The 24,815-nt window shown below is 39.7% G+C and overlaps 1 protein-coding gene across 5 annotated transcripts in view; it reads left to right on the top strand.

The window, feature by feature from the left end:
* The first annotated feature begins 16,488 nt into the window (after window positions 1-16,488).
* The window catches only part of FIGN (fidgetin, microtubule severing factor), a 106,618-nt gene continuing 98,291 nt past the window's right edge, over window positions 16,489-24,815 (top strand). For 3 of the 5 annotated variants that reach the window (XM_027782704.2, XM_027782702.2, XM_055812641.1), the window contains exons 1-2: window positions 16,489-16,997; window positions 17,842-18,011. Coding sequence is in view for 2 of the 5 variants with exons in the window: in XM_027782702.2 (XP_027638503.1) it covers window positions 17,987-18,011 (25 nt within the window). In the remaining 3 variants the exon portion in view is untranslated. The remainder of the gene's footprint in view (window positions 16,998-17,841; window positions 18,012-24,815) is intronic. The other 2 variants (XM_027782705.2, XM_027782706.2) reach the window with 1 other exon arrangement.

The raw sequence follows: 24,815 nt of genomic DNA on the forward strand, positions 1-24,815 counted from the left end.
ATTGGATCAAGAGGTTTAAACTGGACATGAGGAGAGCCAGGCACTGGAACAGGTTGCCAGAGAGCCTGTGCAGTCTCCCTCATTGGGGGTTTCCAAGGCCAGAATGAAAAATGCACTGAGCAACTTGGTCTGATCTTACAGCTGACCCTTCTTTGGGCAGAGGGTTGGACTACAGACCTACTGAAGTCCCTTCACATCTGAATTGTCTATGATCCTTTTGTGACTTTGTTTATGTGAAAGAAAGGTTGATGGAGATATCTGTAATCCTCGGAATGGATTTGCTAGCCTATGTGCTGATGTGACTTTTAACAGATACTGCAGTGCTCGTGGAGGAACTTTAAAGGGTGTTTTATTACAACTAACCCACTGATGCCACCAAGTTTCTGCTTGGTTCCATTTCTCATTGTCGATATAAGACAGACTTAACGAGTCACAGAGCTGACTGGAAATTTCTGATAAAACTTTTTTGTAGCAAAATACAGAGCTGTGTCACTTTCAGTTACATTTTTATTGAGCTATTATAACACTACAATTACCTAGAGTTAGAAAATAATTTTCTCTCCTAATCATGGTTTTCCCAACAAGGTCTTACTTTCATTCTGTAGAAGTACAAAAGCAAATGAGGAACCATTTTAAATTTTAATGAAGAGAAATGCCCTTCCTCCTAGGAGTTCATCTGCTTCGATACCTGATGTCTCAGCTAAGTGGCCAGAGCTTCATCCTTTATTGCACTACTGTCATTGTCAGAAGGTTCATAGGCTTCAGCTGGTCCCAGTCAGCCCAGGCAGTTACACTTACACTGTAAGTTTCTGAAGGAATTTTCTGCAGTTGAGCTACAGGCACAGTTACTATTGGCTCTAGTTTCTGTGGATGGCATGTGGTTTACTACAGTGACATCTTGCACTCAATAAAATTACACTCTATGCACTTTCTTGCAGACTGACAGGTGTAAGACTCACACAAAGAACCTATGGCCATATGATGTTGTACATTTTGTTACGTAGTTATGATCTTTGTCACGTAACCTGTATACCTGTTCTGGAGTGCTCGTTCATAAACAGTGACTTCACAGTACAATGATAGGGGTTTGGTCAATGTTGTGTGCACTGTTCTTAGGCTGAAAATAGGAAAGATGGTATAGCTAATAGCATCTGAGACCAACAATGTGAATAACTAAGGTATTTTGAAGTATGTGCAGAGCATAATTAATTCATCTTACACTTCTGGATAACAACTTTTTTCTGTGTCACAGAAACAAGTTACTTGCTTATAATGAGCAATTCAGAAGTTACTAAAATTTGTCTCACAAGCACATGTCTGACACCATAAAACTCAAAGTCAACACTGTGCAACTGAATCGGGCACCTTTACATCTCTTTTCTTGTTATGATTTCCTGAGGGATCATTTAGTAATAAAAAGACAACTAATATGTCAAACTAGACAGTAAATTGATTTGTCATGTCAAACTCATTTAAACCAACTTTTATACTACAATATTCATGTAATTTTGTTCAGGTTTTTTACACCTGAATCATAATAATGCCATATTTACAGCGATATTGGCTAGCTGTGCATTAGCTTACATACTCATCAAAGTTGAAGTCCCTGCTCCATGGAATTCAACACAAGCAGAATCCAATCGTAAGAATTTGCTACAAACTTTTTCCAAAAAACACAGGACAAGAGTCTTTGCAAGGTCCATAGAAGTGGATACTTATGTAATGCAAACTGGTATCAAATAAGTTTTGTCAAGATACACCAGATTAGTTGATTCTGAAATCTGAGCATATAACTTGAGCAAGCATTAAATTTTCTGCATGTATGTATTTTCTCCCTCTGCCCACACACAAATTACTGGAAAAATTGTATGCATTATGTTTCAAAGTAAACCATTGTATCTATTATATGATTTTATCCATAGTTGCATCCTAATACGAATAACTATTTTGATTTCATACCCCCAGGCAAATGCATTTAACTGCAGTGCACTGGCTGAGAGCTCTGTTACACATTCTGTACTAGGATATAAGGTTTTTAAGAATATACAAAGTGCTCACTTGTGGATTCAATCATGGCAGTGTGCCTGGGAGCAGCATTGCAGCCTCTCTAGAGCAAACTTAAATGATTTAGTGTAAAATTTAGACTATAGCACAAATGAAAACTAGAAGAAAAATGTCAATAAAATTGCAAGGGAGAAGTAAAGACCCTTATAGCACTTTGAAACATTAGCAATCTTATTCAGAAGAAATTGCAGTATATGCACACTTCCGCAGCATGAAAGGTCATGAATCTGCCTTCCACACTCAGTTGAGCTATTATATTAAATAAGAAAATTCACGCTGGCTGCAGTCATACTTATGTACATCCCTGTATGCTTCCCCAAGGGAATACTGGAAGAGTGGATGGCTGCAATACATTCTCCCTCACCCATGTACCCTTGCTAATCACAGCCCTTATTTGCCAAGAAAACAAAGTTGTATTCTTCAGTAATATCAGAAGTATTTTGTGAATGTCAAAAGTAACGCCAAACTAAGCTGAACTGACAATTACATACTCCCTTCAACCAGGATGCAAATTCATATGCACTCATACCTGGATAGGTATCTAGGCCCTAATACTCAAACTCAATGCACGTACTAGTTCTCTGGCATGCCTATGCTGCTGCCCATCTGCCAGAGTGGCAATGTGCCACTCGCAAGGTAATAACACAATTTCAGCTGAAGATAGCTGCCAAGCACAAACAGGTTTGTAAGCTGGGCCTCCAAAACACAGCGCTGTGAAAGATCTTTTCTTGTAAGATCCTCTTAGGGAAACACCCACCATATTATGCCTATATGCAAATGTTTGAGTACTCGACGTCACATCTTTTGACATCAAGTATAGGATACACATGATGGAATACTATTGTTATCCCCAAACATGCAACATTTGTTCTAGGCAGTTGGTGAGACTGAAAAGACAGCCATAGAATCTCAGCAGCAATTAAGATGGCATAATAATAATAATACAGAAATAATAACTAGTGGTAGTAGCATTACAACAACTGCGTTGCCAGTAGCTCTTGAATACAAAGTTACGTTGCATGCCAAGGAGTTAAAAAAGCCTACATGTTTATTACCCGTTTTCAGCTGATCTTGAATCTATTGAATTTTGACTGTAATGAATCTTAAATGGTAATAAGGAAAAATTTGGTCATTTCTGGCCAAACTTACCGACTGGCTGAGATTGGAAGGCACCTGTGGAAATTATCTAGTCCATCCTCTTTGCTCAAAGGACAGTTAGCTAGAGCCAGTTGCTAAGGGCCATATAAAGCTGGGGTTTGAGTTTCTCCAAGGATGGAGACTCTATAGTCTCTCTGTACAATCTGCTTCAATGTTTGACTGCCCTCACAGTAAAAAAGGGAGGGGTTATCTTTAAATTAAATTTCCTGTATTTCAGTTTGTGCCCATTGCCTCATGTCCTTCCACCAAATACCACTGGCTCCATCTTCTTTTTGCTCCCCCTGAAAGTATTTATACAGATGGATAAGACCCACCCTAAGCATTCTCTTCTTCAGGCTGAACACCTCCCCAGCTCTTTCAGCCTCTTGTCATATAAAAGATGCTCCAGTGCCTTACTCACCTTCTTGGCCATTTGCTGTACTTGCTTCAGTACGTCCATAGCTTTCTTGTACTGGGAAGGCCAGGAAGTGACCCGGCACACCAGATGTTTCTCAGCAGGGCTAACCAGAAGTGAAAGAACACCTCTCTCACCGTGCTGGTAACACTGTTCCTAACACAGCCTGGGATACTGTTAGTGTTCTTTACCATGAGGGCACATTACTGGCTCATGTTTGACTTGTTGTCCAATAGGACTCCCCAAATCATTTTCTGCAGAACTGCTTTCCAGCTGGTTGGTCCTTAGTGTGTACCAGTCCACGGAATTATACCTCCCCAGATGCAGGACTTTGCATTTCCCTTTGTTGAACTTCACTGTGTTCCTGTTGGTCCATTTCTCCAGCCAGCTGAGTTCCTTCTGAATGGCAATCTGGTGTATCAGCAATTCCTCCCAGTTTTTATCCTCTGCAAACTTGCTGAGGGTACACGATGTTCCATCGTCCTAAAGTCAAGATAAACAATAGGTATCGCTCCTCCATCATCCACTGAGCTAGTCATTTCATCGTAGAGCTACCAAATTTGTCAGGCACAATATCCCTTTTGCAAATAAATTCAGTTTACTCCAAATCACCTTGTTCTTAATGTGTCTGGAGATGGTTTCTGGATACAATCTGTTTACTCTGAGGCACCTTCTTGTTCTTAATGTGTCTGGAAATGGTTTATGGGATTATTTGCTCCATCATTTTCTCAGGAACAGAGGTGAGGCTGACTGCCCTGTTGTTCCCCAAATCCTCCTTCTTGAAGATATGTGACATTTGCTTTCTTCTAATCCTTAGGAACCTCCCTTGATCACCATAACCTTTCTAAGATAATTGAGAGTGGCCTCACAATGACATTAGCTGGCTCCTTCAGCACACGGGGGGCGGGGGCATTTCATCAGGTCCTATGGACTTATGTATGTCCAGTTTGATTAAATGTCCCCTAACATGATCCTCTGCTATACGTGGTAAATCTTCATTTCTCCAGATTTTCCCACTGGTTCCAGTCTTACCTGGGTGAAGCATATTTGTCTGGGTTGCATCAGAGACCACCATTCTTGGGTTGGAGCTTGCAGAGCACAGTTCAACTTACTGGAAATATGATGAGTAAAATAATTTCATAGTTCAAAAATACTATCAAGGCCAAGATTATGAGAGAGAGATCACTCACCTCCAGTTTTAGGGTCTACTCAGAATTTATTTAAAAATACAATCCAGCAGGTACCTTTTAAAGCATGTTACATTGAAGTATTTGCTATTTTAGATTGCAGAATTTGCTATAAATGTTGGCAAGATAATATCAAATATTTTTAATACTATAAATATAAATACTATAAATATAAATATATCAAAAGTTATGGAAATGAAAGTGAGTGGCTTACAACTAGCTAGAACTAGCTAGTTATCTAGCTAGCTGATTTTTAGATATAGTCACACACTTAGCCCCTTCTTGCACTTGCTCCTGTGGTGAATTGTGCCTCCCCTAAAGTTCAAGCTTACTAGTAAAAAATAGGGGGGGGGGAAAGAGAAGCTGAAACCAGATTCTTTCTAATGCTGAATGTGTAATAACTGCTGAAGACAATGAGAAGTAAGGAGTTCCATTTTTTCAGGATCAAGTCTTGTGTACCACAATGTGATCTTTATCAATCATCCTTCTCGCTCATGGTTGTAATATTCTTTTATCCTATATAAGCTCCAGACTTTCAAAACAAATTCAGAGAGGTACAGGAGGCTTTGATGAGCTATGTAATTGGTCAAAAGATGAGAGAATGAACATTTTTGTCTACTTATTTGGGATCTACCCCAGTAGTTTCAAGTTTGTGAATGTTATCCCTTCAATTAGCCTTCCCCAAAGCTAGTTTTTGCAAGCTGATGCAGGACTTAAAAATTTCTATTTTACTTAAGTGAAAATTAAAGACAGATATGTATTTAAACGTTGCTATCCATGGAACATGAAAAGGTGTTATAAATTTGTATTAGTGTATGTGTCTCCCTCACTAAAATTTAAGCCAAAAACCATTTAGTAACATTGCATCCTTGACTTTTTTCTTCATGAAGACATTTTATGTTTTGAGAGAAGACACAGGATATGCATATCTTCCTTGCATAACCTTTAATGAGGTTTTTAACCAGCAGGGTTCTTTCAGATACGGGCAAGCAAAAGCAGAATTCCAGACTTTTCTACAGTTTTGGTCAAGAAAACATCATTGTTTGTTCGTGGCTCCATCACAGAAAAATTGGAACCCCCCCTACATAGTTTAAGGAAAAAAATAATATCTGGGAAGATGGAAAATGTTACACTGGCCCGAATTAAGGGCTGAGCAGGGCTTGGAGGCAGAAGCCACTCACTATATGCAATAACTGGCTCTCCAGAGCTGGAGAAGGCAAGACCTCTACATTCTTTGTGGTGAACTGGATATAGACACTTGATCCAGTAATTCTAAAAGGAGGCTGTTGAATACATTTCTGATAGGGGCAACTTTGGATTATTGCAAAACCAGTGGGGGAAAAAAAATAATTCACACAAGAAGTACAGAAAAAATGGTTTCTGTATGTAAAATGTTATGAAATGCCAAGATTTTATTGAGTATTAATTTTATTTAAATGAAGGAGAGAAAATAGATTTGAAGTAAATGATACCCAAAGGATGGGTTTTGTCCAAGTTCTTGGATCTTCAGACCTGGTCTAACCCAGATGATATCACATATTCCTTTGTCTTACATGGGAAAAAAGGTGTTATTTGTATATTCTGTAACCTATCTAGAAGGAAAATTAGAAATAGAATTGTGAGAATTCTGATTAATTCAAACTGCCATCTCAAATCATTAAACAGTGGATAGTTTGGCAATGGTCCAAAAAAAGGAATTCTGCAAAGTTCTTACTAGCACTTAAAATGGAAGAAAAGCATTAAGAGAGAGAAGAAATTAGTCTGGGATAAAAGGAAGGGGGGCTGGGGGTGGGGCGCGGAATGATGGAAAGGTTAAAAGAAAGGGAAAAATGTGATGGAAAATTATTTTGTTTAAAAGCTGGCATTTGGTATTTTCAAAGGGCAAAATGTATTTTTTGTTTTATGACAAATGAATGTAAAAATGTGCATGCCTTGTGGCCTAGAGGACAAAACAGTAGGATCAATGTTCTTTTTGTACTCTATGAAGCTTGAGATTAAAGTCCCCACTGATAAACTGAACATTCTTTAAAAGTGACCAGAAGCAAACAGTGTCTGTTTGCTGCTACTTTATTAGAAAGATACCACTGAGAATAGCTAAGAATACTATTTGATCTTAAACAGGTTGACCAAATTATTGCAGTTGGCTCCAGTACATGAGATGCTTTCTGCAAATTATTGTTTCTGGTTATAAACCTTTATAATATCTCAGAATGAATTATGTATGTATTTCATGTTTTCTTTTCTTTTATCAGCCTTGATGTTCTCATTTCAAGTTTCACCCTAGCCTCCTAATAATGCAATATTGAGGCCATTCAGACACTAATTATGCCTCCATGGCTTTCTTGAAATGACTAAATCAGCATCAGTTCTATAATTATCATTAGCAAGTTTGTATCTGTGCCTCACACCACATGAAAAGCACAACTTTAAATGATTTATGAATATATGCATCTATAACATCAAATGTACACTTTCTAATAGTATACATATAAAAGGCATAGAGACACCAGACATATGCACACCTGTATATATGTTCTTATATATACATATGTTATGTTCACTGAACTCTGCTGTGTATTTTACACAAACACAGCCTCATTGTATGAAAGCTAACGCAATATTGTTCTCTTAATAGGGAGACGTAGGTATGAGATAGTCTCCAAACATGTATATCTAAGCATCCTGACCATTTCAATAGTACAAAATATAAGCAAGTGTTCATCAAGACTAACTTTCAGACTTGATGATTTCCTAATTTTCTTTATCTTTATATAAAAGCCTAGCAAGAATGACTGACAGGACAGAAAGAAGTACATAAATGCAATTCCTCTATATTTTTATTGTTTCTCCCTTTGAATTATTGATGTTGCCAGCAGTCATTTGTCAAGAAAACAAATCAAGATACATATACTATAGTATTGCGCTTCTGCATGTTTGTAAACTGTTTGCTCTGCATAACGCTTATATTTCAAGCAAAAGCAAAAAAAGTAGAATGTAAAATAAATAATTTTCCTAATTTTTTAATAGTAAAGACATAAAGAATAATGAACGTTCAACATAAAAATAGTACAGAAAGAGAGCTTGTAGACCTCTTTGAGTCAATTATACCCTACAGAACGATCTGCACACTTGGGAGCTGAGAAACATAAGTAGACATATGCAACACAGCATCTTGTGAGGTGGTACAGTACTCACAGCCCAGTTTGGTCTCTGATAACAACCAATTTCTGAATTCCTCTCCTCCCTCCTCTCCTCCCTCCTAATACAGATTCTTTGTTTTGTATGAAAAGTTGTGCTGATCACTGGTATTTTATGACCTACATTATTACCCTCTGGGTAGCAGAATGATAGTGCCAAACTAATTATTGCATTGTCTAATTTTAAATCCAGGTCTAGCGAGATTAACAACTTGCACATTAATTCTGAGCATCAACAGTGCACCTAACATAATACAGTTTTAAATGAAAGAAGCCTGCTCTAAAACTTTTATATACTTTCATCTGGACCATCAGCTACAGTAAATTACTATAGCTCCATTGACTTCAATGGAATTATGCCAATTTTCCCAACTGGATGATTTGGCCTTTTTTTTTTTTTTTTTTAATTTAGGAAATGTTTCTGGTTTGAGCCACGTGAATGTCAGAGGGGAAAACATAAGATCTCATCTATGTAAGCCCAGAACATGTCTGTTACACTCAGCGGATTAATTCCAGATTTTCATCCCTGTCAATGAGATCAAAATTGGCTTGGAATGTGCTTTGGGTTCCTTGACATCCCCCTCCCCCAGCACAAACACTCTCAGTATAGAGATTTTCCAGTTCTTTCTAATTAAAATAATAAAAAGAAAGACAGAGAAAGAAGGACATTCACAGTCATGGAAAGTGTGAAAACTACTCTGTAGATAGGTAGAAAACCAGACTTGGCAGTGTGTCCTTACTTGCTGTTTCACCCTGTTAATTTTTGTGAAGAAACTTATGTGTTGGAAAAACATAGAAGCTCCCTATATCTGAATACTGTCAACAGTCAGGCAAATTTAGATCTAAAATGTAGCTTTTGATCCTAAAAATATATTTATTTCATGTTATTGAAGAGTGAAACAGGCCCTGGAGATGTGCTGAACTATGTCCACTTAGCCAGAAAATTAAATAATTGTGTAGCACAGTGAGTATAAAGTTTCATTTTAGATTGAAAAGCTGTGACTGAACTGAAAAGATTCTTAGACTATTTTTCTGTCATTTCAGTTGCTTGGAAAAAAGAAATGTCATCAGCAATCCCCCTTCCCACCTCTTCAGCATAATAACTGGCAGAAAACATTTAATAAAAACATTTAATTCAGAGTATTAGATCTCCAGAATCAGAATCTTAGATACCCAAGGTTGTGGTACTAATGGTATCCTCTGTGTGGCTCCTGAAGGGCTATGTTGACCCCCATGATAATACCGTACAGTACTTTGACTCATGTTTAATTCTGATTAAGTTGTGCAATTGTATCAATTTAAGGTCAAGGTCTTGAATAAATTCTTTTGTGAGAACTATTAGCAGGTCTTTTAAAATTAAAAAGACCCATGTGTCTAATGGTCTTATGAGAATAGAATTACAAACGATGATCTTTAAAATAAATTGTAATTTTATGGATACTTATTAAGAGAATTTATTGTATTGGTAATTTGCTATATTGTAAGTACTGCTGCCAGTTTTGTGACTTGTAACAGAAGAAAAGAATGCAGCAGCTACTTACTACTGTAGTTTTATCCTTGCCTTTGGTACTGTTGATTTGAAGGGGGGAGAAGGTTTCTACAGAATATTTAAGGTTTGTGATCTCTTACTGTGCAGTAAGGATGACCTGCAAGTTGTCATGCTCTGGCCCTGATCCAGCAAAGCACTTAAGTGTGTGCTTAACTTTGAGCAGTCAGCTTCCATTTACTGTAATGTGATTACTCATGTGCACAAAATTAAGCACATGCTTAAGTGCTTTGTTGATTGCAGCCAATGCTGTGCATTTAGCAAATTTGAGCTTTCTAAGGAAGTTAGAAGAAGAAAATAAAAGTTAGCAAGATTTAGTTATTACATTACAGGCAGTGGGGAAGGATGCCCTCATCAATAGCATCAAACCCAACTGTATTAATTTACTAACTTCTTTGTCTTCTAAGTGAGACACTATATTTCTTACAATAGAAGAATGTCGTATGTAGAATAGCTGTGTTGCTCAGATGATCTGAATAGAGATGTTTGAATAGTTTTCTTCTTCAAAAATGTATGGTATACTTTTCTGGTGTTGGAGCTTTTGCATGTTGGAAAGGTATTTTAGTTTGAGTATTTAAGTCTCATAAACATGACATTCTTAAAGATCAGCCCCTAGCAAGAATAGTTTAAAATGTCTCACTTGTTTGAAAAACTTTAGAGCTGACTGTACAGATAGATTGATAATGTTGTTTCATGACTTAAATACACCCGTCTCAACACTAAAGACAATGTATAAACCAATAAGAACCATAAACATTGTCTTAATTTTACTACAAAAAGAATTTTATTCTGTGCTTAGAGCAAGATATTTGTCTAAGAGTAAAGGAACTTTTACTCATCAAAAGAGAAAAAGTGAGTAAAAGCCTGTTCCTAAAGCAACAGTAAATAAAGCCCTGTGGATATTTTATTAGATGTGCAGATCCTATAGCATGTAATCTGTTAAGTAAACTTTTTTCTGTGCGTAGGTGCGATTTTGAGCAATTCCCGTGTTCTGCTAAATGTTTTTCTTTCCTTTGATTCCAAAGTTAATTCCATTCATTTGTAGGGTAAATGAGAGATATTATAATGTGCATTTGGAGATGAGATAATAAATGTTTCTGAGAAGAGCATAAAAAGTGCTTAGAAAAAGCACTTGGAGGACAAAATTACAATTTTGTAAGCATACCATTGTTTAATTTTCACCACTCCTTTTCCTACAAAAAGTGATAATTTCTTTCTAGGTACCAATTAAATTAAGTCATTAATTATTAAGCATTAAGTAAAATACATTTTTGTTATTGGTAATCATTAATTGTAGGCTCTTACAGTGGGATACTTAGAGTCAAGGTTTCATTGCAAGAACCTTTTTCCAGTTGCTTGTAACTTTGTCAAACATAAACCACTGGGCAGCAATTTTCATGCCAAATGTCTGCCTTGGGCTATTTTTTCAAAACTTTCAGCAAATATGGTCAGCTGTTTCTCAGAATGCACTGAGGGAAAATCTATTTTGCTCATGTTAGGAAATTTTTGAAATATTTTGTTGACTACTTGCTTGTAGTGGGACTCAGCTTAGGAAGGGATATTCCTCTTTCACCAGCCTATGAAGGTCTTCCTCAGTCTGGAGAAATCTGATCTTCTGTAAAATTGTTTGCATATTTCATTTACCAGCTTCTTCAAAGATTCTGTCTGCAGTGGATGTATTCTTTCCTGGGGCTTGCAGATCTGAGCAGGACTTGCTCTCAGATTTCTCTTTTCAATTGCCAGTGGTGTTAAATACAAAGAGAATAAAGGTGTCTATCAGATGTTCTTGGCCTTCTTCCTGCAAATCACCAGACAACATGGAATAAGAAGCAGCTTGACTGGAATTCAGAAAAGGGAGACCATCAAGGAAGGGGATAAAAAACCAAAGGAAAATGTGTTCGGGCACTGGAAAAATGCACAAGTCAAAGGTCAAAAGATGCGATGATGGTTGAGGACAAGGACTTATGAATGAGACTGGCACTAGACAGGGGGGCAAATGGGAAGGATTGTGATTGAGGCCTGGAATCAGGGAAGGAATGAGAAAGGTGCTAGCACCAAGGCAAAGATAGTACTTGTAAGGGAAAGAAGGAGTTAGAGACAGAAAAAAAGAAATGTGTTTGTCATTCCTGTGCCTTAGTATTCCGTTGTCACTGTCACATGTCTCTGAATCCTACTGGCCTCATGTGGGCACCTCATCCTCCTCTAATTCAAATGAGGAGAGGTAATTTTAAGTGAGGAGAACAAGTTATTATTGTGTTTGTTAAGGTAAATGACAGGGATTAGTGCGTTTCTTATCCAGTTAATGAACAACACAGTGAAAAATAAAAGAAGATGGAGAACAAAACCCCTAAAACCATTCAACTCCTTCCTACAGTTCCCCAAGAGGGACTTTATGTATTAAAGTTTGCTTTTAAAAAAATGGACAAATTGTATTAAAAATGCATTTGCTACCATTTGCTACCAAAGTAAAAATATTAAGCACTCAAAATTCAAGAAACACCAGAAGGCATAGGTCTCGTCAGATGTTTATGTGACAACCAACTATATATTGTTCTGTTATACAGGGCACTTGCTAAATGAATATTTTTGTTGGATATTGTGAACAATTTCTCCTTTAGGACTAAAATGGAAAATGGAAATTACTTCAGAGACCAATAGTTTTTTGATGCCAAGAGCATCAAATATTCAGCGAGATTGTAGAGAATGACCAATAAAGGGTTTGGGCTAGAAATCTCACTGAAATCAAGGTGATCCTTTCCCCATTCCACAGAAGCAGGCACAAACAGACAAGACAACAAAAATATCGGAAACGCTCTTTAGAAAACCCCAGAATCTAACCCAAAGTGGTTACAAGTTGTAAAAGTTACCAGTTTTTACATCAGCCCAGCAAAGATGCAAAAAGTGCCCCTACACATAGATGTAGTCTGTATATAAAGTTTTTCTTTCTGACACAGGCAGGAATTACATTAAATATGACCTTTAGTCAAGTGATGTTTTGTGATACTAGGTACTGCCCAGCACCTAAGCCATCATTCTGTGTGCTAAACAAGGCCAGGAAGACATTATGTGTTTCTGGTTTAGTCTCTGACCTAGGGCTTGGACCTGTTTGAAGCTTCAGTCCAACTGTGCAGAACAGTGGTGCAGCTAAAAGGGAGGATTTCATCCCTTCCAATCTCCTGGGAAGAACATGGAAGCAACAAGTAATATTAATACTTGGAATGCATTTCCCTCTCTGTGCTTGACCATTGCCCCACTGTTTGCTATGGGGCTTGTTTAGAGCATTCATTCAACTCAGTGTTGGTTGCCTGTATGCAAGAAAGAGACAATTACTTCTGATCTGTATTTATCAATACTTTAAGGACCACAGAGGTGTCGTTGCCTCTTGGAGTCTCAGCTCAGGCAAGCCAAAGCAGTCACTGCACTCATGCTGACACACAGAAAGGTGGTCCTGAAAGGTAGTAAGTGAACCTTAGCTACAGAGACTGAGGTTTCTGTGACTAAGCACTCCAGTGAGAGAGAGAAGGGGTAGCATTTCCCACCCGATAAGGGAGGCCCATGATGGTCTGTCCTGCCACACACATTCTGGAAATGTCCCAGCATGTGGCATCTGGAGCCACCTCAGCTGCTCGATGGGGATCCAGGTGGTATGAATATCTGATTTGGGTTGCCAGAGCTCTTAAACAGGTTGTGCTCCTAACAAAGGAAGAAAGTAGTCTGTGTATTCACCAATGATCACAACTCCAAAAAAAGGCACTTGAAGGCCGTTTATTGCAGCACATCGTAGCAGACGACTATAGCGGCAGTTGCCACATGTGAGGTCTGAGAGTTGGAGACTGAAGGGATTCCCCAGCACAGAGGGAGGAAGGCAGGCAGGAGGCCCTGCCCTGGAGGTCTGTACTGCCAGCACACAAGGGGAGCACAGACGCTGCCAAACTGTCAGCATCAAAAGAACTCTGGCATTGTCTGCCACTTTGAAAACTTGCTCCCATTTACAAATGAAATCCGTGTAATTAATGTAAAGGCACTAAAGGCTATTTCACAGACCACCGTTGTTTTTATTATAGCTTTTAAAAACCTTTACTAGATATACTAAGTGGTAACTGCAAAGTCCACATGCATCACATGAGCATCCCTGGGAGAACGGTTGCAGTAGCATAGTTAGATGTTCTTGTTCTTTGTTTTCTGGGATTTTTGTTTCTTTTGTTTTGTTTTCACAATTCAAATGGTTTAAATGTTACTAATCTAGATTTGCTGAAAAGCTCTGTGAACTTTCACGGAGCCTGGTCTGAGTTTGGAGTTTGTAACAAAACCTGAAACCAGGCGGGTTTCATGTGGTTTTGAATTTCATTGTGAACGTTTCACCTAGATGTTGAAATAGGCTCAAAGTAACATTCCCATTTTGAAAGTATGTGAGAATTTCCCATTCAAAAGGATCAGGACTGTTTGGTGGCATTTTAAACAAAGAGTGGAATTCATCCATGTACAGATGAGCTGAACAAGGCCTTCACTTCAGCCTAATTCAAACCTCAAAATAAGGACTTAATATGGTACATAAGCCTTATGCTGACCTGCACAGAGGTGAATGTCGACCCATACAAACATACACTGCATATCTACTGTTTCAAGTCAGGCTATTTTAATGTGGCATGAGAAGCCTGAAGGGAAGAAAAATACAGGAATATAAAATGAAAATACTGAGGTTAATACAATACTAAGACTGATAAATATATTCTTCACTGGTCAAAAAATTTCAAAAGCTCTGGTGCTCGTCTAATAATGCCTTATGATAGTTGCCATTGTTTTCCTGCATCTACAAGTCATGGAGCTCTGTAGTTGTGTAAGAAACTCATCTTTCGCTTGAGAGAAAAAGTGCATAGTGCCACGGGAGAAGGAATCCAGATGTATGAAAAAGCAAAGACAAAAAGAGTCATTTTTGTGTTTAATGATATGATTTTTAGACCAAGCTCGTGACCTTGAGACCTTGACTTCTTATTTGCAGTGCTTGGTGCTGGCAACACTAGCAGAGGCAATATGCTGTGTTGCAGATTTCAGCATCGGAGATTACTAAGTGTAATATGTATAGTTTGGTCAAATTAGTGAACAACATAAGCTACTGACATGCTGCCTGCATTTGGAACAGTCGTCTGCCTGCATTAATGCCAAAGCTGCCACTTAATATCCAGTAGCTCTTGTAGAAAGGACAACGGGTGGCTATCTGCACAGGTAATGGGCTGATCCAGGCATCGGGCCCATTGCTTATAGTCACCCAGTGCTGAGGGCAGGGAAAAGGTGACTTCTATAGACTTCTGTTGCAAGTTCTAACATCCAGTTAAACTGTGTCTACATGTATGTTTCGTTTTCATTGGGACATGACAGGAAGCACAAGCAGTTTCGCTAGTGTAAGCTGTATCTGCTCTAGAACCAACTTCCTTGCTTCAAAACACCTTGTTATTCCACTAGCAGTGCTCTCCTTACGTAGCAGCACCGGCGTTAGCACTAGCGTTACCCCTAGATGCCCAAGCAAGCTAGGAACACCTTCTGTATCCTTAACAAGCCAAAGTTTGTCTAGCCATTTTGCTCTGTCCTTTTATTTCCAGTCTCTCTAGGCACAGCTTTGTCGCCCAGGGGGCTCAGGCCTCCCAAAAGAGTCTTCAGCTGGTGAAAATAGTTTTGGGTTGACCGAATCACTTCATGGACCACATCAATCCGACAGGCCTTGCTCTCCTCTCTTTTCCATTACCTGGTAAGATAGGGACTGGCTGACAGCTCACAGTAGCTTCTGCTGGCAGCTACTTGTGAGTTTTATTTCGGCCTACTGTATTACTGAAAAGGAAAACAGCCAGGAAAACAGCCCATTCCTGCTCCCTCCAGATGCTAACCCCCTGGCACTGGTCTCCTCTGCCTCCTCCAGAGCCCGTAGTCCCACTGCATCTTCCTGTTTTCCTAGAAAAATGTAATCCATCTCTTCCGCATCCAGGATGGACAAACAGCCCTTCCAAGCTGGTCTTAACTCCTCAGCAGGGCTGGGAAGGGGGGAAGCTAAACCGCTCCGGGAGGGACCCCGAGGCAGAGCTCGAGCAGCATCTGGACAGCGTGGCTTCTTCCCCCCTAGAAGAAATGGTAAAGATGCTCTGATCGCCTCATCAGGTGTAAAACCAGGAACGCAAGTCCGTCCCGTGGGAAGCCCTGGCTCCCCTCTCCGCAGCTGCGGTAGCGGGAAGGCAGGCGCGGGCGTGCGGAGGGAGCAGGGTGCCCGTGAGACCGGCACGGCGGGTCGGCCACGCTGGAGAAAGACCTGTTTGCGAGAGGCAGCATTACCGGTGTACAAGAGGGAGGGCCCAATTTGTGCTGTGTGGCCACTTTATGCCTTCCCTGCCAGCATAAAGAGGCTGTAAAGGCCGTCTAACGGCCCCCCGGGGAATCCCTCTTATGCAAGGGGAGTCCCCTGGCAGCTGTGGGCCGGGGTAGCTGGCTCCCTGCCATCCCCCGCCGAGCCGGGGCTGGGGAAGTGCGGACAGAGGGAGGTGTGGCTGCCGGGGCCCCTCAGCCATTGCCGGCTACCGGGAATGCCTCGCCGCGGCTGCTAGCAGCCAGGCTCCGGCGGGCAGCGGCCGGCGCTCCCCGGGAGCCAGCGCCGGCGCGGGGCACGTCTGCGGGGCGCTGGCCGCCGCCCGGGCCGGGACGAGCCCGCCGCGCGCGGGGCACTTCCACTCCGGCCATTTTCCTCAGGCGGCGGCGGCCAGTGAGCCCCAGCACCGGCCGCCCGGAGACGCGGCGCGGAAGCCGGCCGGCGAGGGAAGCCGCGCAGGCCGCCGCCGGCCGAGCCGGGACGCTCCCCGGCCCCAGGCGGGGAAGAGCGGGGCGGCCGCGGCGGAGCGGAGAGGGGGTCGGCCGCGGCCGGGGGAACCTTCGCGTCGGCTCCCTGCCCCGCGGGTGCGGGCCGCCGCTAGGCCCCGGCCCTCCCCCGCCGCCCCGCGCCGCGGAGCGCCGCCGCGCCCGGGAGGGAGCCCGGCCGCCGCCGCCGCCGCCGAGGGGGCCCGTGCCCCGTCCCGCCGCCCCGGGGAGCGGGAGCGGGGCCGCGGCGCGAGCGCCCCGCTGCCCCCCCGCGGGAAGCGGCGGCCCCCGGCGCGCAGTGCCGCGGAGCGCCCCCGCCCCCCCGCGCCGCTCCCCCCTTTGAAAACTGATCTTTGGCTCTTCGCGTGAAAGTGATTTGAATTTGGCTCGGCGGCGCTCTGCGCAGGCGTCCAGCTGCTGGCATGCTGGCTCCTTGCAAAGCAGCTGTTTTGGGTTTGAAATTCCAACATGGCAGAGGCTGCAGTCAGTCTTCCCTTCAAAAACTTGGAATGATTTCAAATCATAGGCACCTTCACTTAACCCGAGCCCCCATTCATCAGCAAACACAGCGGATCGATGCTACTCTAACCTATCGGGTTGTTGTACCAAATCTCCAGGTAAGAGGATCTTTCTCGCGCCCCCCCCCCCTCCCCCCCCCCCCCCCCCCCCCCCCCCCAGTCTTTCTACCATCGTTTGAAATTTTATTTAATCTTAAAGCTCTGCGAAAGAGCCGCGTGGGGGGTTTTGGTGGGTTTTTTTGTTTTGTTTTTTGTTGGTTTTTTTTTTTTAATCGCCTGCTCGTGCCCTAAATATTTTGCCTAATTTGCAGTCGTTTTCTGATACTAAACACTCCGCTCTGCTTTCCTAATCGTAGTCTGGAAAGTACAGATATACAATCGCAGTGCATGGTTTTTCTTCCTTGATCGTTGCCAACAATAGTAGGCAGATTAAGAGTTCGCGATTGCAAGCTCCCTCCCCACCTCCTCCTCCTCCTAATTGGATTTATTTTTAAGTTGCATTGAAAACAATAAACTGCAGGTAACGCGGGGCTGGACTTTGAGGCAACTAACTTCTGAGCAAATAAGTGCAAATAATCTCACAAAACAAAAGTTAGGTTAAAATTGCTGTGGCTTGACTGGGGGGGGGGGGGGGAGGCACGGATATGTCAGAGGAGCTGTTGCAGTGAAATGTAAGCACATCATCTTGGAGGGGGTACAGCGTGGTGGGCGTATTGTTGGCTCGGAAGGGAGAGAAAGATGTATAATTTAATGGTATATACAATCCACTGATCCTATTACTATCCTCCCTGGAGCTCTTGTTAGTTTCAATGGGAGTGAGTGAAATTGACATGGACTTGCATTCCTGGTCATGTGCTTTTTTTTCCCCCCTTTCTTTCTTCTCTTGTGATCTGAGATCCCCTTTTTGTTGATGTTGCTTTCCCACTTAATTATATGCATGTAGGTTAAATGAATACCTGACGAAAGGGCCCACGTTTCAAGGCAGTGACATTTGATAGCTGAGAGGAAAAGTGGCTTTAATGAAAAGCAACCTTTGGAATTCCTGCTTGTGAAAAATCCAATTCAGCTTTTTGTGCTGCCAGCAAGAAATGATCAGTAGCACCAGTGTTTATGGTATGTCCGTTTTGGGATCTACTTCCTTTGCATCTAAATAGCAAAGACAAATTTAAATAGCATGATAACGCACTGAGGACTCTGCATGCAAATATTTTGTAATAAATAGCTAATGTTTAATAGTATATTTTCACTTGTGTATATATATAGGAGCATTTTTTTCTCTTGCTATCATTTGTTTATAATTTCTGCTTCGATTGTAGCATTAGTTTTGTCCGTTGTATTGATCTCAGTTGTAAAATCTAAAGTTGCATGTTACTAGCAGTGCACTATATACACCACTGAACTCCAGTGGTGTGTAATTTAGAAAAACTCAGTGGCCGGAGAAGGCAAAAATGTGTAGCAATGAATATATACACCTATACGTCTACATACTCGTGCATACATGCCTAAAATGCTTCTTTTCCTTGTGCAAACTAATAGTTTTTTAGTATATATTTGAACTCCAGCTGCTTTTCCCTCTCTTACTTTCAGCATAATCATCTGCTAGAGGTTTTAACTGATGTGGGGTGAGGGAATGTTTTGCATGTAAACAAACAAAATTACTGTTGTGGCCGAATGTTTAATATTGTATAATAAGTGCATTTTATGCTCAGTTTACAAGTGTCTGGTTCCCACTGCTCTGTTCTCAACGTGTAACAGAATGAAATAATCAGGTGTTGAAACTGGCTTCATTTTAACGGTCACTCTCCAGCCCCCCACGCTGCCCTCTCCTCCAAAAAAGTCAGATAAAATGGAGCATGGGGAATTTCAGTAGATCTCCTTCTGGTGCAGTAGATACACCTCTAGGTATGCAATTAAGGTTAAGGAACTAACAACAGAAGTGACTATTAGTCTGTTTTCTGCAACCAAAAAGAGGGTACGTTCACTTTTAATTGCATTTGGTAGCAACAAATAAGGATGGAGAGAGACCCTAGGAGAGAGAGTGTGTGTGCGTGCGCGTGTGTGTGTGTTTGGGATAAGGGGGAGGTCTGGCGTGTGTGGCTGATGATCTCTCGTAATAACATATCTGAATGCAAGAAAGAAATTGAGAGAGCAGTTGCACAACGTACACTCCTATTTTGGTGCTGTAGGTGACTATATTGCTAAACATATCCTGGGTGCTATATGATGCGAGTGATCTGATTGCGTTTTGCATGTAGAACTTGTTGACTTTGAAGCGATCAATAAGGCGACTGTTTATTTTAGATGCACATAATTTGCCCTGAGAAATGTTTTAAGGAGGAGAGCGAGCAAGAGCAGAACATTTTTTTTCTTTCTTTTTTCTCCTTTTTTTTTTTTTTTTTTTTTTTTTTTTTTTTTTTTTTTTTCTAGAGCTGTTGGAGCAAATGTGATTGCCAGATGGGAGATTTCCCTCTGTGATGTTAAAGCTGTAATATATATTCAGAGCAGATTGGACTGCTGCTTGTGATGAGGAGGATATTACATTTATAAATTTTAAATTGGGAATCGGACAGTATGCTGAGAGCTGAAATTGGATGGTGTGGACAGTTTGGACTGTTAAATGCTATTCCCAGATAATAATAATAATCATAGTAGCAGTAATATATATATGTATAATCAACATGATACTATTAGGCAGCTATATACATTCTATGGCACTTAAGTATATATTTCCAAATATGATTTCTCCTCACTTCCCCCCCTTTCCTAAAATGTTAGGGATAGGATGTGGTTGGGAAGGGAGTTTAAAAGCCCACTGTTAGGAGAAATCAAACATAATCAGGTTGCTGTTTGAGGAAAAGTTTTGCTACAATTCTTGTTGCGGATGCACCTCTTTCTGAGTTTTTGTTTTGCCCATGTATGTGGCCTGACAGTGCCACAATCCTGAAAGGCTGGAAAGTGGGAACTAGTCACACTCCAGCAGCTCTGCTGTTGCAAATTAAAAGTGTGTTGTGGTCAGGAAATGAAAGCTACAATGTCTCTTTTGAACAAGTCGTTTATCAAGAGAAACATCTATCAAGCAGTGACTTGTCACATTGATCCTCTAAAAGTTAGGTCCGAAGTGGAAGCTGCTTTGATGTTTTTGATCCCAAATTTATAAAATTGAAAAAGCTGGAGAGAGTAGGACTGATTTGCACTTAGAAATGACTCTGCGCTGGGTGTGACAAAATCATCAAGTATCTGTGATACAGAGCTGGTAAACCAAGGAGGTATCAGATCTTCTGCCTAATTTTTATTTTCACGTTGAAACTTTAGCTTTGCCACACAGGCATCTCTTTTCATACTTTTAAAGATCCTCTCAGGATGCCCATGCTTTATTTCATCAGGGATATTTTCTTGCTTAGGAATACAGCTGTTGCTTCCAAATTGAACGTTTTCCCCTTGGTTTTGTGATAGTATTTATAGAGTTCAGTTTGAGAGGGCAAATTCAGGGGTTTTTTTTGCTCTTGTCTTCAGTCATGTTTCTTCTCTATTTGTGATCTGTTTCCACCTCTCCTCCCTGTGAAGCAAAGTTTTGTTTTGGTTTTTTTTTTACTGCCAAAGTAATGTTTATTGCAAGTAAGGTACATTTGAAGGTATCTGTTTGCACAGCTTAAAACATGAGTTAAGAGTCCTGTTAAGTGTGTCTTCCCCTTCTCATCCTCTTTTTGATTCCATTTTTGGCATATGAACCACACTTTCATTCTCAACAGGAGCAGTGTATTTCAAATTGAATATCAAGTCGAAATCTCAAGTAAAAAAAAAACACAATAAAAACCAAAACAAACAAAATACCAAAACAAAGTCTAAATTGATCTTTTATCTCTACTTATTTTCAAACATTTCAATCGTTCAGCAACTTTTAAGAATAGTTTTTCATTTTGCATGAAGTTTCTGTTTGGATTATCAAAGAATCCCTTTGACAGAAGAGGGTTTCGGTGTTTGTTGGGTTTTTGTTTTGTTTTCTATTCGGCTAAGGTATGAGCTAAATCATCCTTAAAGCAGGATGCTTTGACTTCTTCAGTGTCATAAATGAGACTAATATGCTTATGAATACTTGATAGGGACCCATTTGCAAATAGGCAGCAACAGCAGCGTGGTGGGAGTTTTGGTGAGTGTTATACTTGCTAATTAATCATGTTTGAAATGAAGCAATCATAGCATGGTAATAAAGGCTCATTGTTGTTTGATGTTTGTAACAGGATGTGACTCCTACACAAATCTGGTGGGTTTGGGGTTTTTGTTGCTATTTCCCCCCCTTCATAATAAGATACCTTCACTACTCAATCAAATTGTTTTCATTTATTGCAACATCTGTGGAAGCATAGGGAGTTTTGCTTCTCTTTCTAGCAGGTTTTAGAAACATGAAGATTGTATTGTTATTGTTATTTTCATTATACAGTTCATGGGGAAAAAAATATAGTCTTATGTCATTATATAGTCTTATGTCATTAGATGTTCTTTAAGACTTTCTTGTTAAAGCCCAAAATTATTCAGGGTTTGTTTTTTTTTCCCTTGGTATAAAAAGCCTACTACTCTTTTTTTGTTATAATTAATAAAATGGCGCTTCATGAACTTTTGTGCTCTATTTGCTTACGCATATGTAGTAAGGGTTAGCAACTAAAAATATATTCCAGAATACTTTGCATACTAGTCCTTTAAGAATTAAACTGTAAAACACTTGGAAGGTGTTTTTGTTTCCTTGTTTTGGTTTTTAATATGGATCTGATCAGATATGGCATCTTTAGGCTTTATTGTTCACCTTTCAATTAATAACTACTGTATACAATGGAGAGAGATGTGATAATCTCTTTCAGACTGCAAAGCTTTAGTTTCAAAATTTAATTAAGGCTATTTTATGCTGCATGAACAAGGTTTGAAATCTGCTTTTGTGTAGATGCTCTCCTTCTTTTTAAAAATATAATTCCTAGAGGAAAATTAGTCTGAAGGTTTCTGTCAATACGTTTCTTCAATGAATGCATACAAGAAACATTGAATATAATGACTGATCTTCCTGTAGTCTTAATCATCAATTAATAGGCTTATCTGCTTGTTAGGAGTGGGTTTAATGGTACGGAATCAGCGTGAGATCTGTGTACATGAAACATTTGTATGTTGTTTATAACAGACTGAGTTTTGATCTAGCATTCCTAGATCTAATAATAGAAATATTTGGCTCTTTGCCCTCAATCAATATATCCCTTAATAGAACAAACTTTGCATAATACTTTCATAAAGTGCCAGATGTATTGATACTGAGTTGATAAATTTAATTACTGGGGTTTTACATTGATTCATTGATCTTATGATTGGAGGAAATTGTTCTGCAGACATTTCTGAAGTATTGAGGAATATTGTATATCAATAAAGCTTGACTAATTGATCAATCGGCACTTTTTTCTCCTCCTGAGTCATTGATAAGAAAAGGCATAAAAATAACTGTAAAAAGAATTTTGGATAAACTAATTAGAAATTCTTGTGTGTTGTTAACAGAGCAGATGAGAAGCAAAGGTCTATGCAGGTGGGAAAAACATCAACTTTGAAGTGGAATTGTGCATATTGGGCTCAATCCTTAGCTGGTGTAAAATAGTTTAGCTGTAAAGAGCTACAGTAATTTGCAGGTCCCAGGTTTTGTTTTTTTTCCTTCTTTTTGGTGTCTTTTTTCTCTTTCTTTTTTCCCTTTTTTTTTTTTTAGTACCATTCTTTGGCTTATTGGAAGCTGTTTTAAATCAGATATTATGGCTACCAAAATATATGGAATTTTAGATAAGTATCTGATCCAAAATGAATAGTATAGCTATAAAATTCATTTGAAGAGCTGTAAATTCAGGATTGCATATCCCTGATATTGTTGCAGAGTATTAAACTCTTGCTGCTAGAGATGCTATCCTCTAAGTGAAAACTTATCTTTCTTATGGGAAAGATCGCTTCAAGGAACTCTAGGCTGGGAAAAGGCATGGAGGATTTTTTTTTGTTGCTAAAATAATAATAAAACAATTTCCAATACATAGAATTAGTTATAGAAATATTTTCCAGGTGAAAAACCTTACTGGAATACTTGGCTTTATTTCTGTGAGGCATGCGACCTTTTCACCCTATGTCAATGATATTTTTATAGAGCGTGTGAGAAATGTGAGCATAAAGAAAATTCCGTAAGATTTTTTTTTTAAATAGAAAAGAAAAATCTCTGAATCTCAAAACAACATATACATCTCCCTTAGTAAAACTGTATTCCTTTAAAGTATGATAGCTAATACAGAAGAATAGAGAAAATCCACTTGCAATATGTTACCATAGGTTCGACAAATACAATCTTATCCTTCAAGGAGCAAGGAGTCCTAGACTGTAATGGAGGTCAAAGGAATTCTAAGGCTTTCAGTCTTTTAATAACTGTACCTGCCACCCCCCTGATCTGCATGTTAAAGAGAATGCATGTATATGTATTATGTTTCTTAGAAGATAATTTGTATTTGCAGCAACCTACTAAATACAAGTGGACTTTACTACTACTGCTTCTAAATACCTGTTGATGTTGGCCTTGCTGTGTGTCTAGTAAGGGTAAAATAGAAAGAGGAATACTTGGTCAGTCTTGGTTACTTTGGGTCTTGAGAAACTGGGTGGGATGGGGGGAGATCAGGCTTTGACAAGCCAGTTTGAGAATGGGAAGAATACTAGAAAGTGTAATCTGCCCAAAGCTCCACTGAATAACAGCATACGGAGACCTCTGCAGTGATGAAAATGCGGAGTCTGTGCTTCCTTTTTGCTGAGTTATATTGCTATGGAGGTATCGGCACACACAGTATGGTAATAACAATATTGTATGTCTGTTCTTATAGTGCTAGTAACGGTACCTGTCAAACGTATCATAATGCTGAACTATCTGTTTAATCATATAAGCAACACTCCTTACTACAATTGCTATTATATTTGTACAATAGAAAGAACAGCCATGTGTTATTATATTTAAATAATAGAATAAAACTTTGTTCTTTAAACTGTTTTTCTGCATATGGAAAAACCTAAAGTTTCAGGTGTCTCAGCTATAATTAAAAATAATGCAGCTAGATGACTGTCATGTCACTGGCTGATATTTTTTTTTTACTAGTCTGTTAAGCTTGTATTCTGATGTGCCATGAAATGCCGAAATAGTAATTACCAGTCATATTATTTAACTTACTGAGAAACTATTTTCTCAGTTCTTTTAAAGTATAGCACAGCTACTGCTACTATGTTGTTATTTCAGATATCCTGATAATGATGTGGACAAAAATGTTGAGATTATTTTGATGTGATGGCAAACTTTGGTGGTGCAAGTCCATTTTCACTCTAGGTTCTTTGAAATCACATATGGCTTGGAGTTTTTGTTATCTGTTTTTAACCCTTTCATATTCTACTTCTAATGTTATGTACTCTTTGTTAAAGCATATGGTTCATTTTCTGTATATGAATTGCTCAATGCATGGAGATGTATGCCACAATTTATTTTGTGTGATATTTTTGAATGTTTGCATGTGTCAAGCTGGTTATAGATTGGTGATAAATTGGCTTCAGTAATAAGTATCTAATTTGCATTAATACTCCAGTAGTAAGAGCATACTGTGGTCAAACTTCATGATCTAAGGTAGCTGTCTCACATCTAACTGAGCAAGGTCTGAATGAATGATTCTCTGTTATGGGTCATAATTAAACTTTTTGTTTCTCATCTTCAGCATGATAAAATACTTAAGGGACACATTAATGCATGTTTTCATAACTCCTGCTTATCCGAATGGAATTGGGAAATGCATATTGAGAGGAGATGGGAGAAGGGGCTGGACCTGGTGGGTTACACGGGTTTGCAGCAGGAATGTATCTTCATGCTCTCATTCAAGGGTTATTTTT

The sequence above is a fragment of the Falco peregrinus genome, chromosome 8 (genome assembly GCF_023634155.1).
Source record: "Falco peregrinus isolate bFalPer1 chromosome 8, bFalPer1.pri, whole genome shotgun sequence".
NCBI lineage: Eukaryota > Metazoa > Chordata > Aves > Falconiformes > Falconidae > Falco > Falco peregrinus.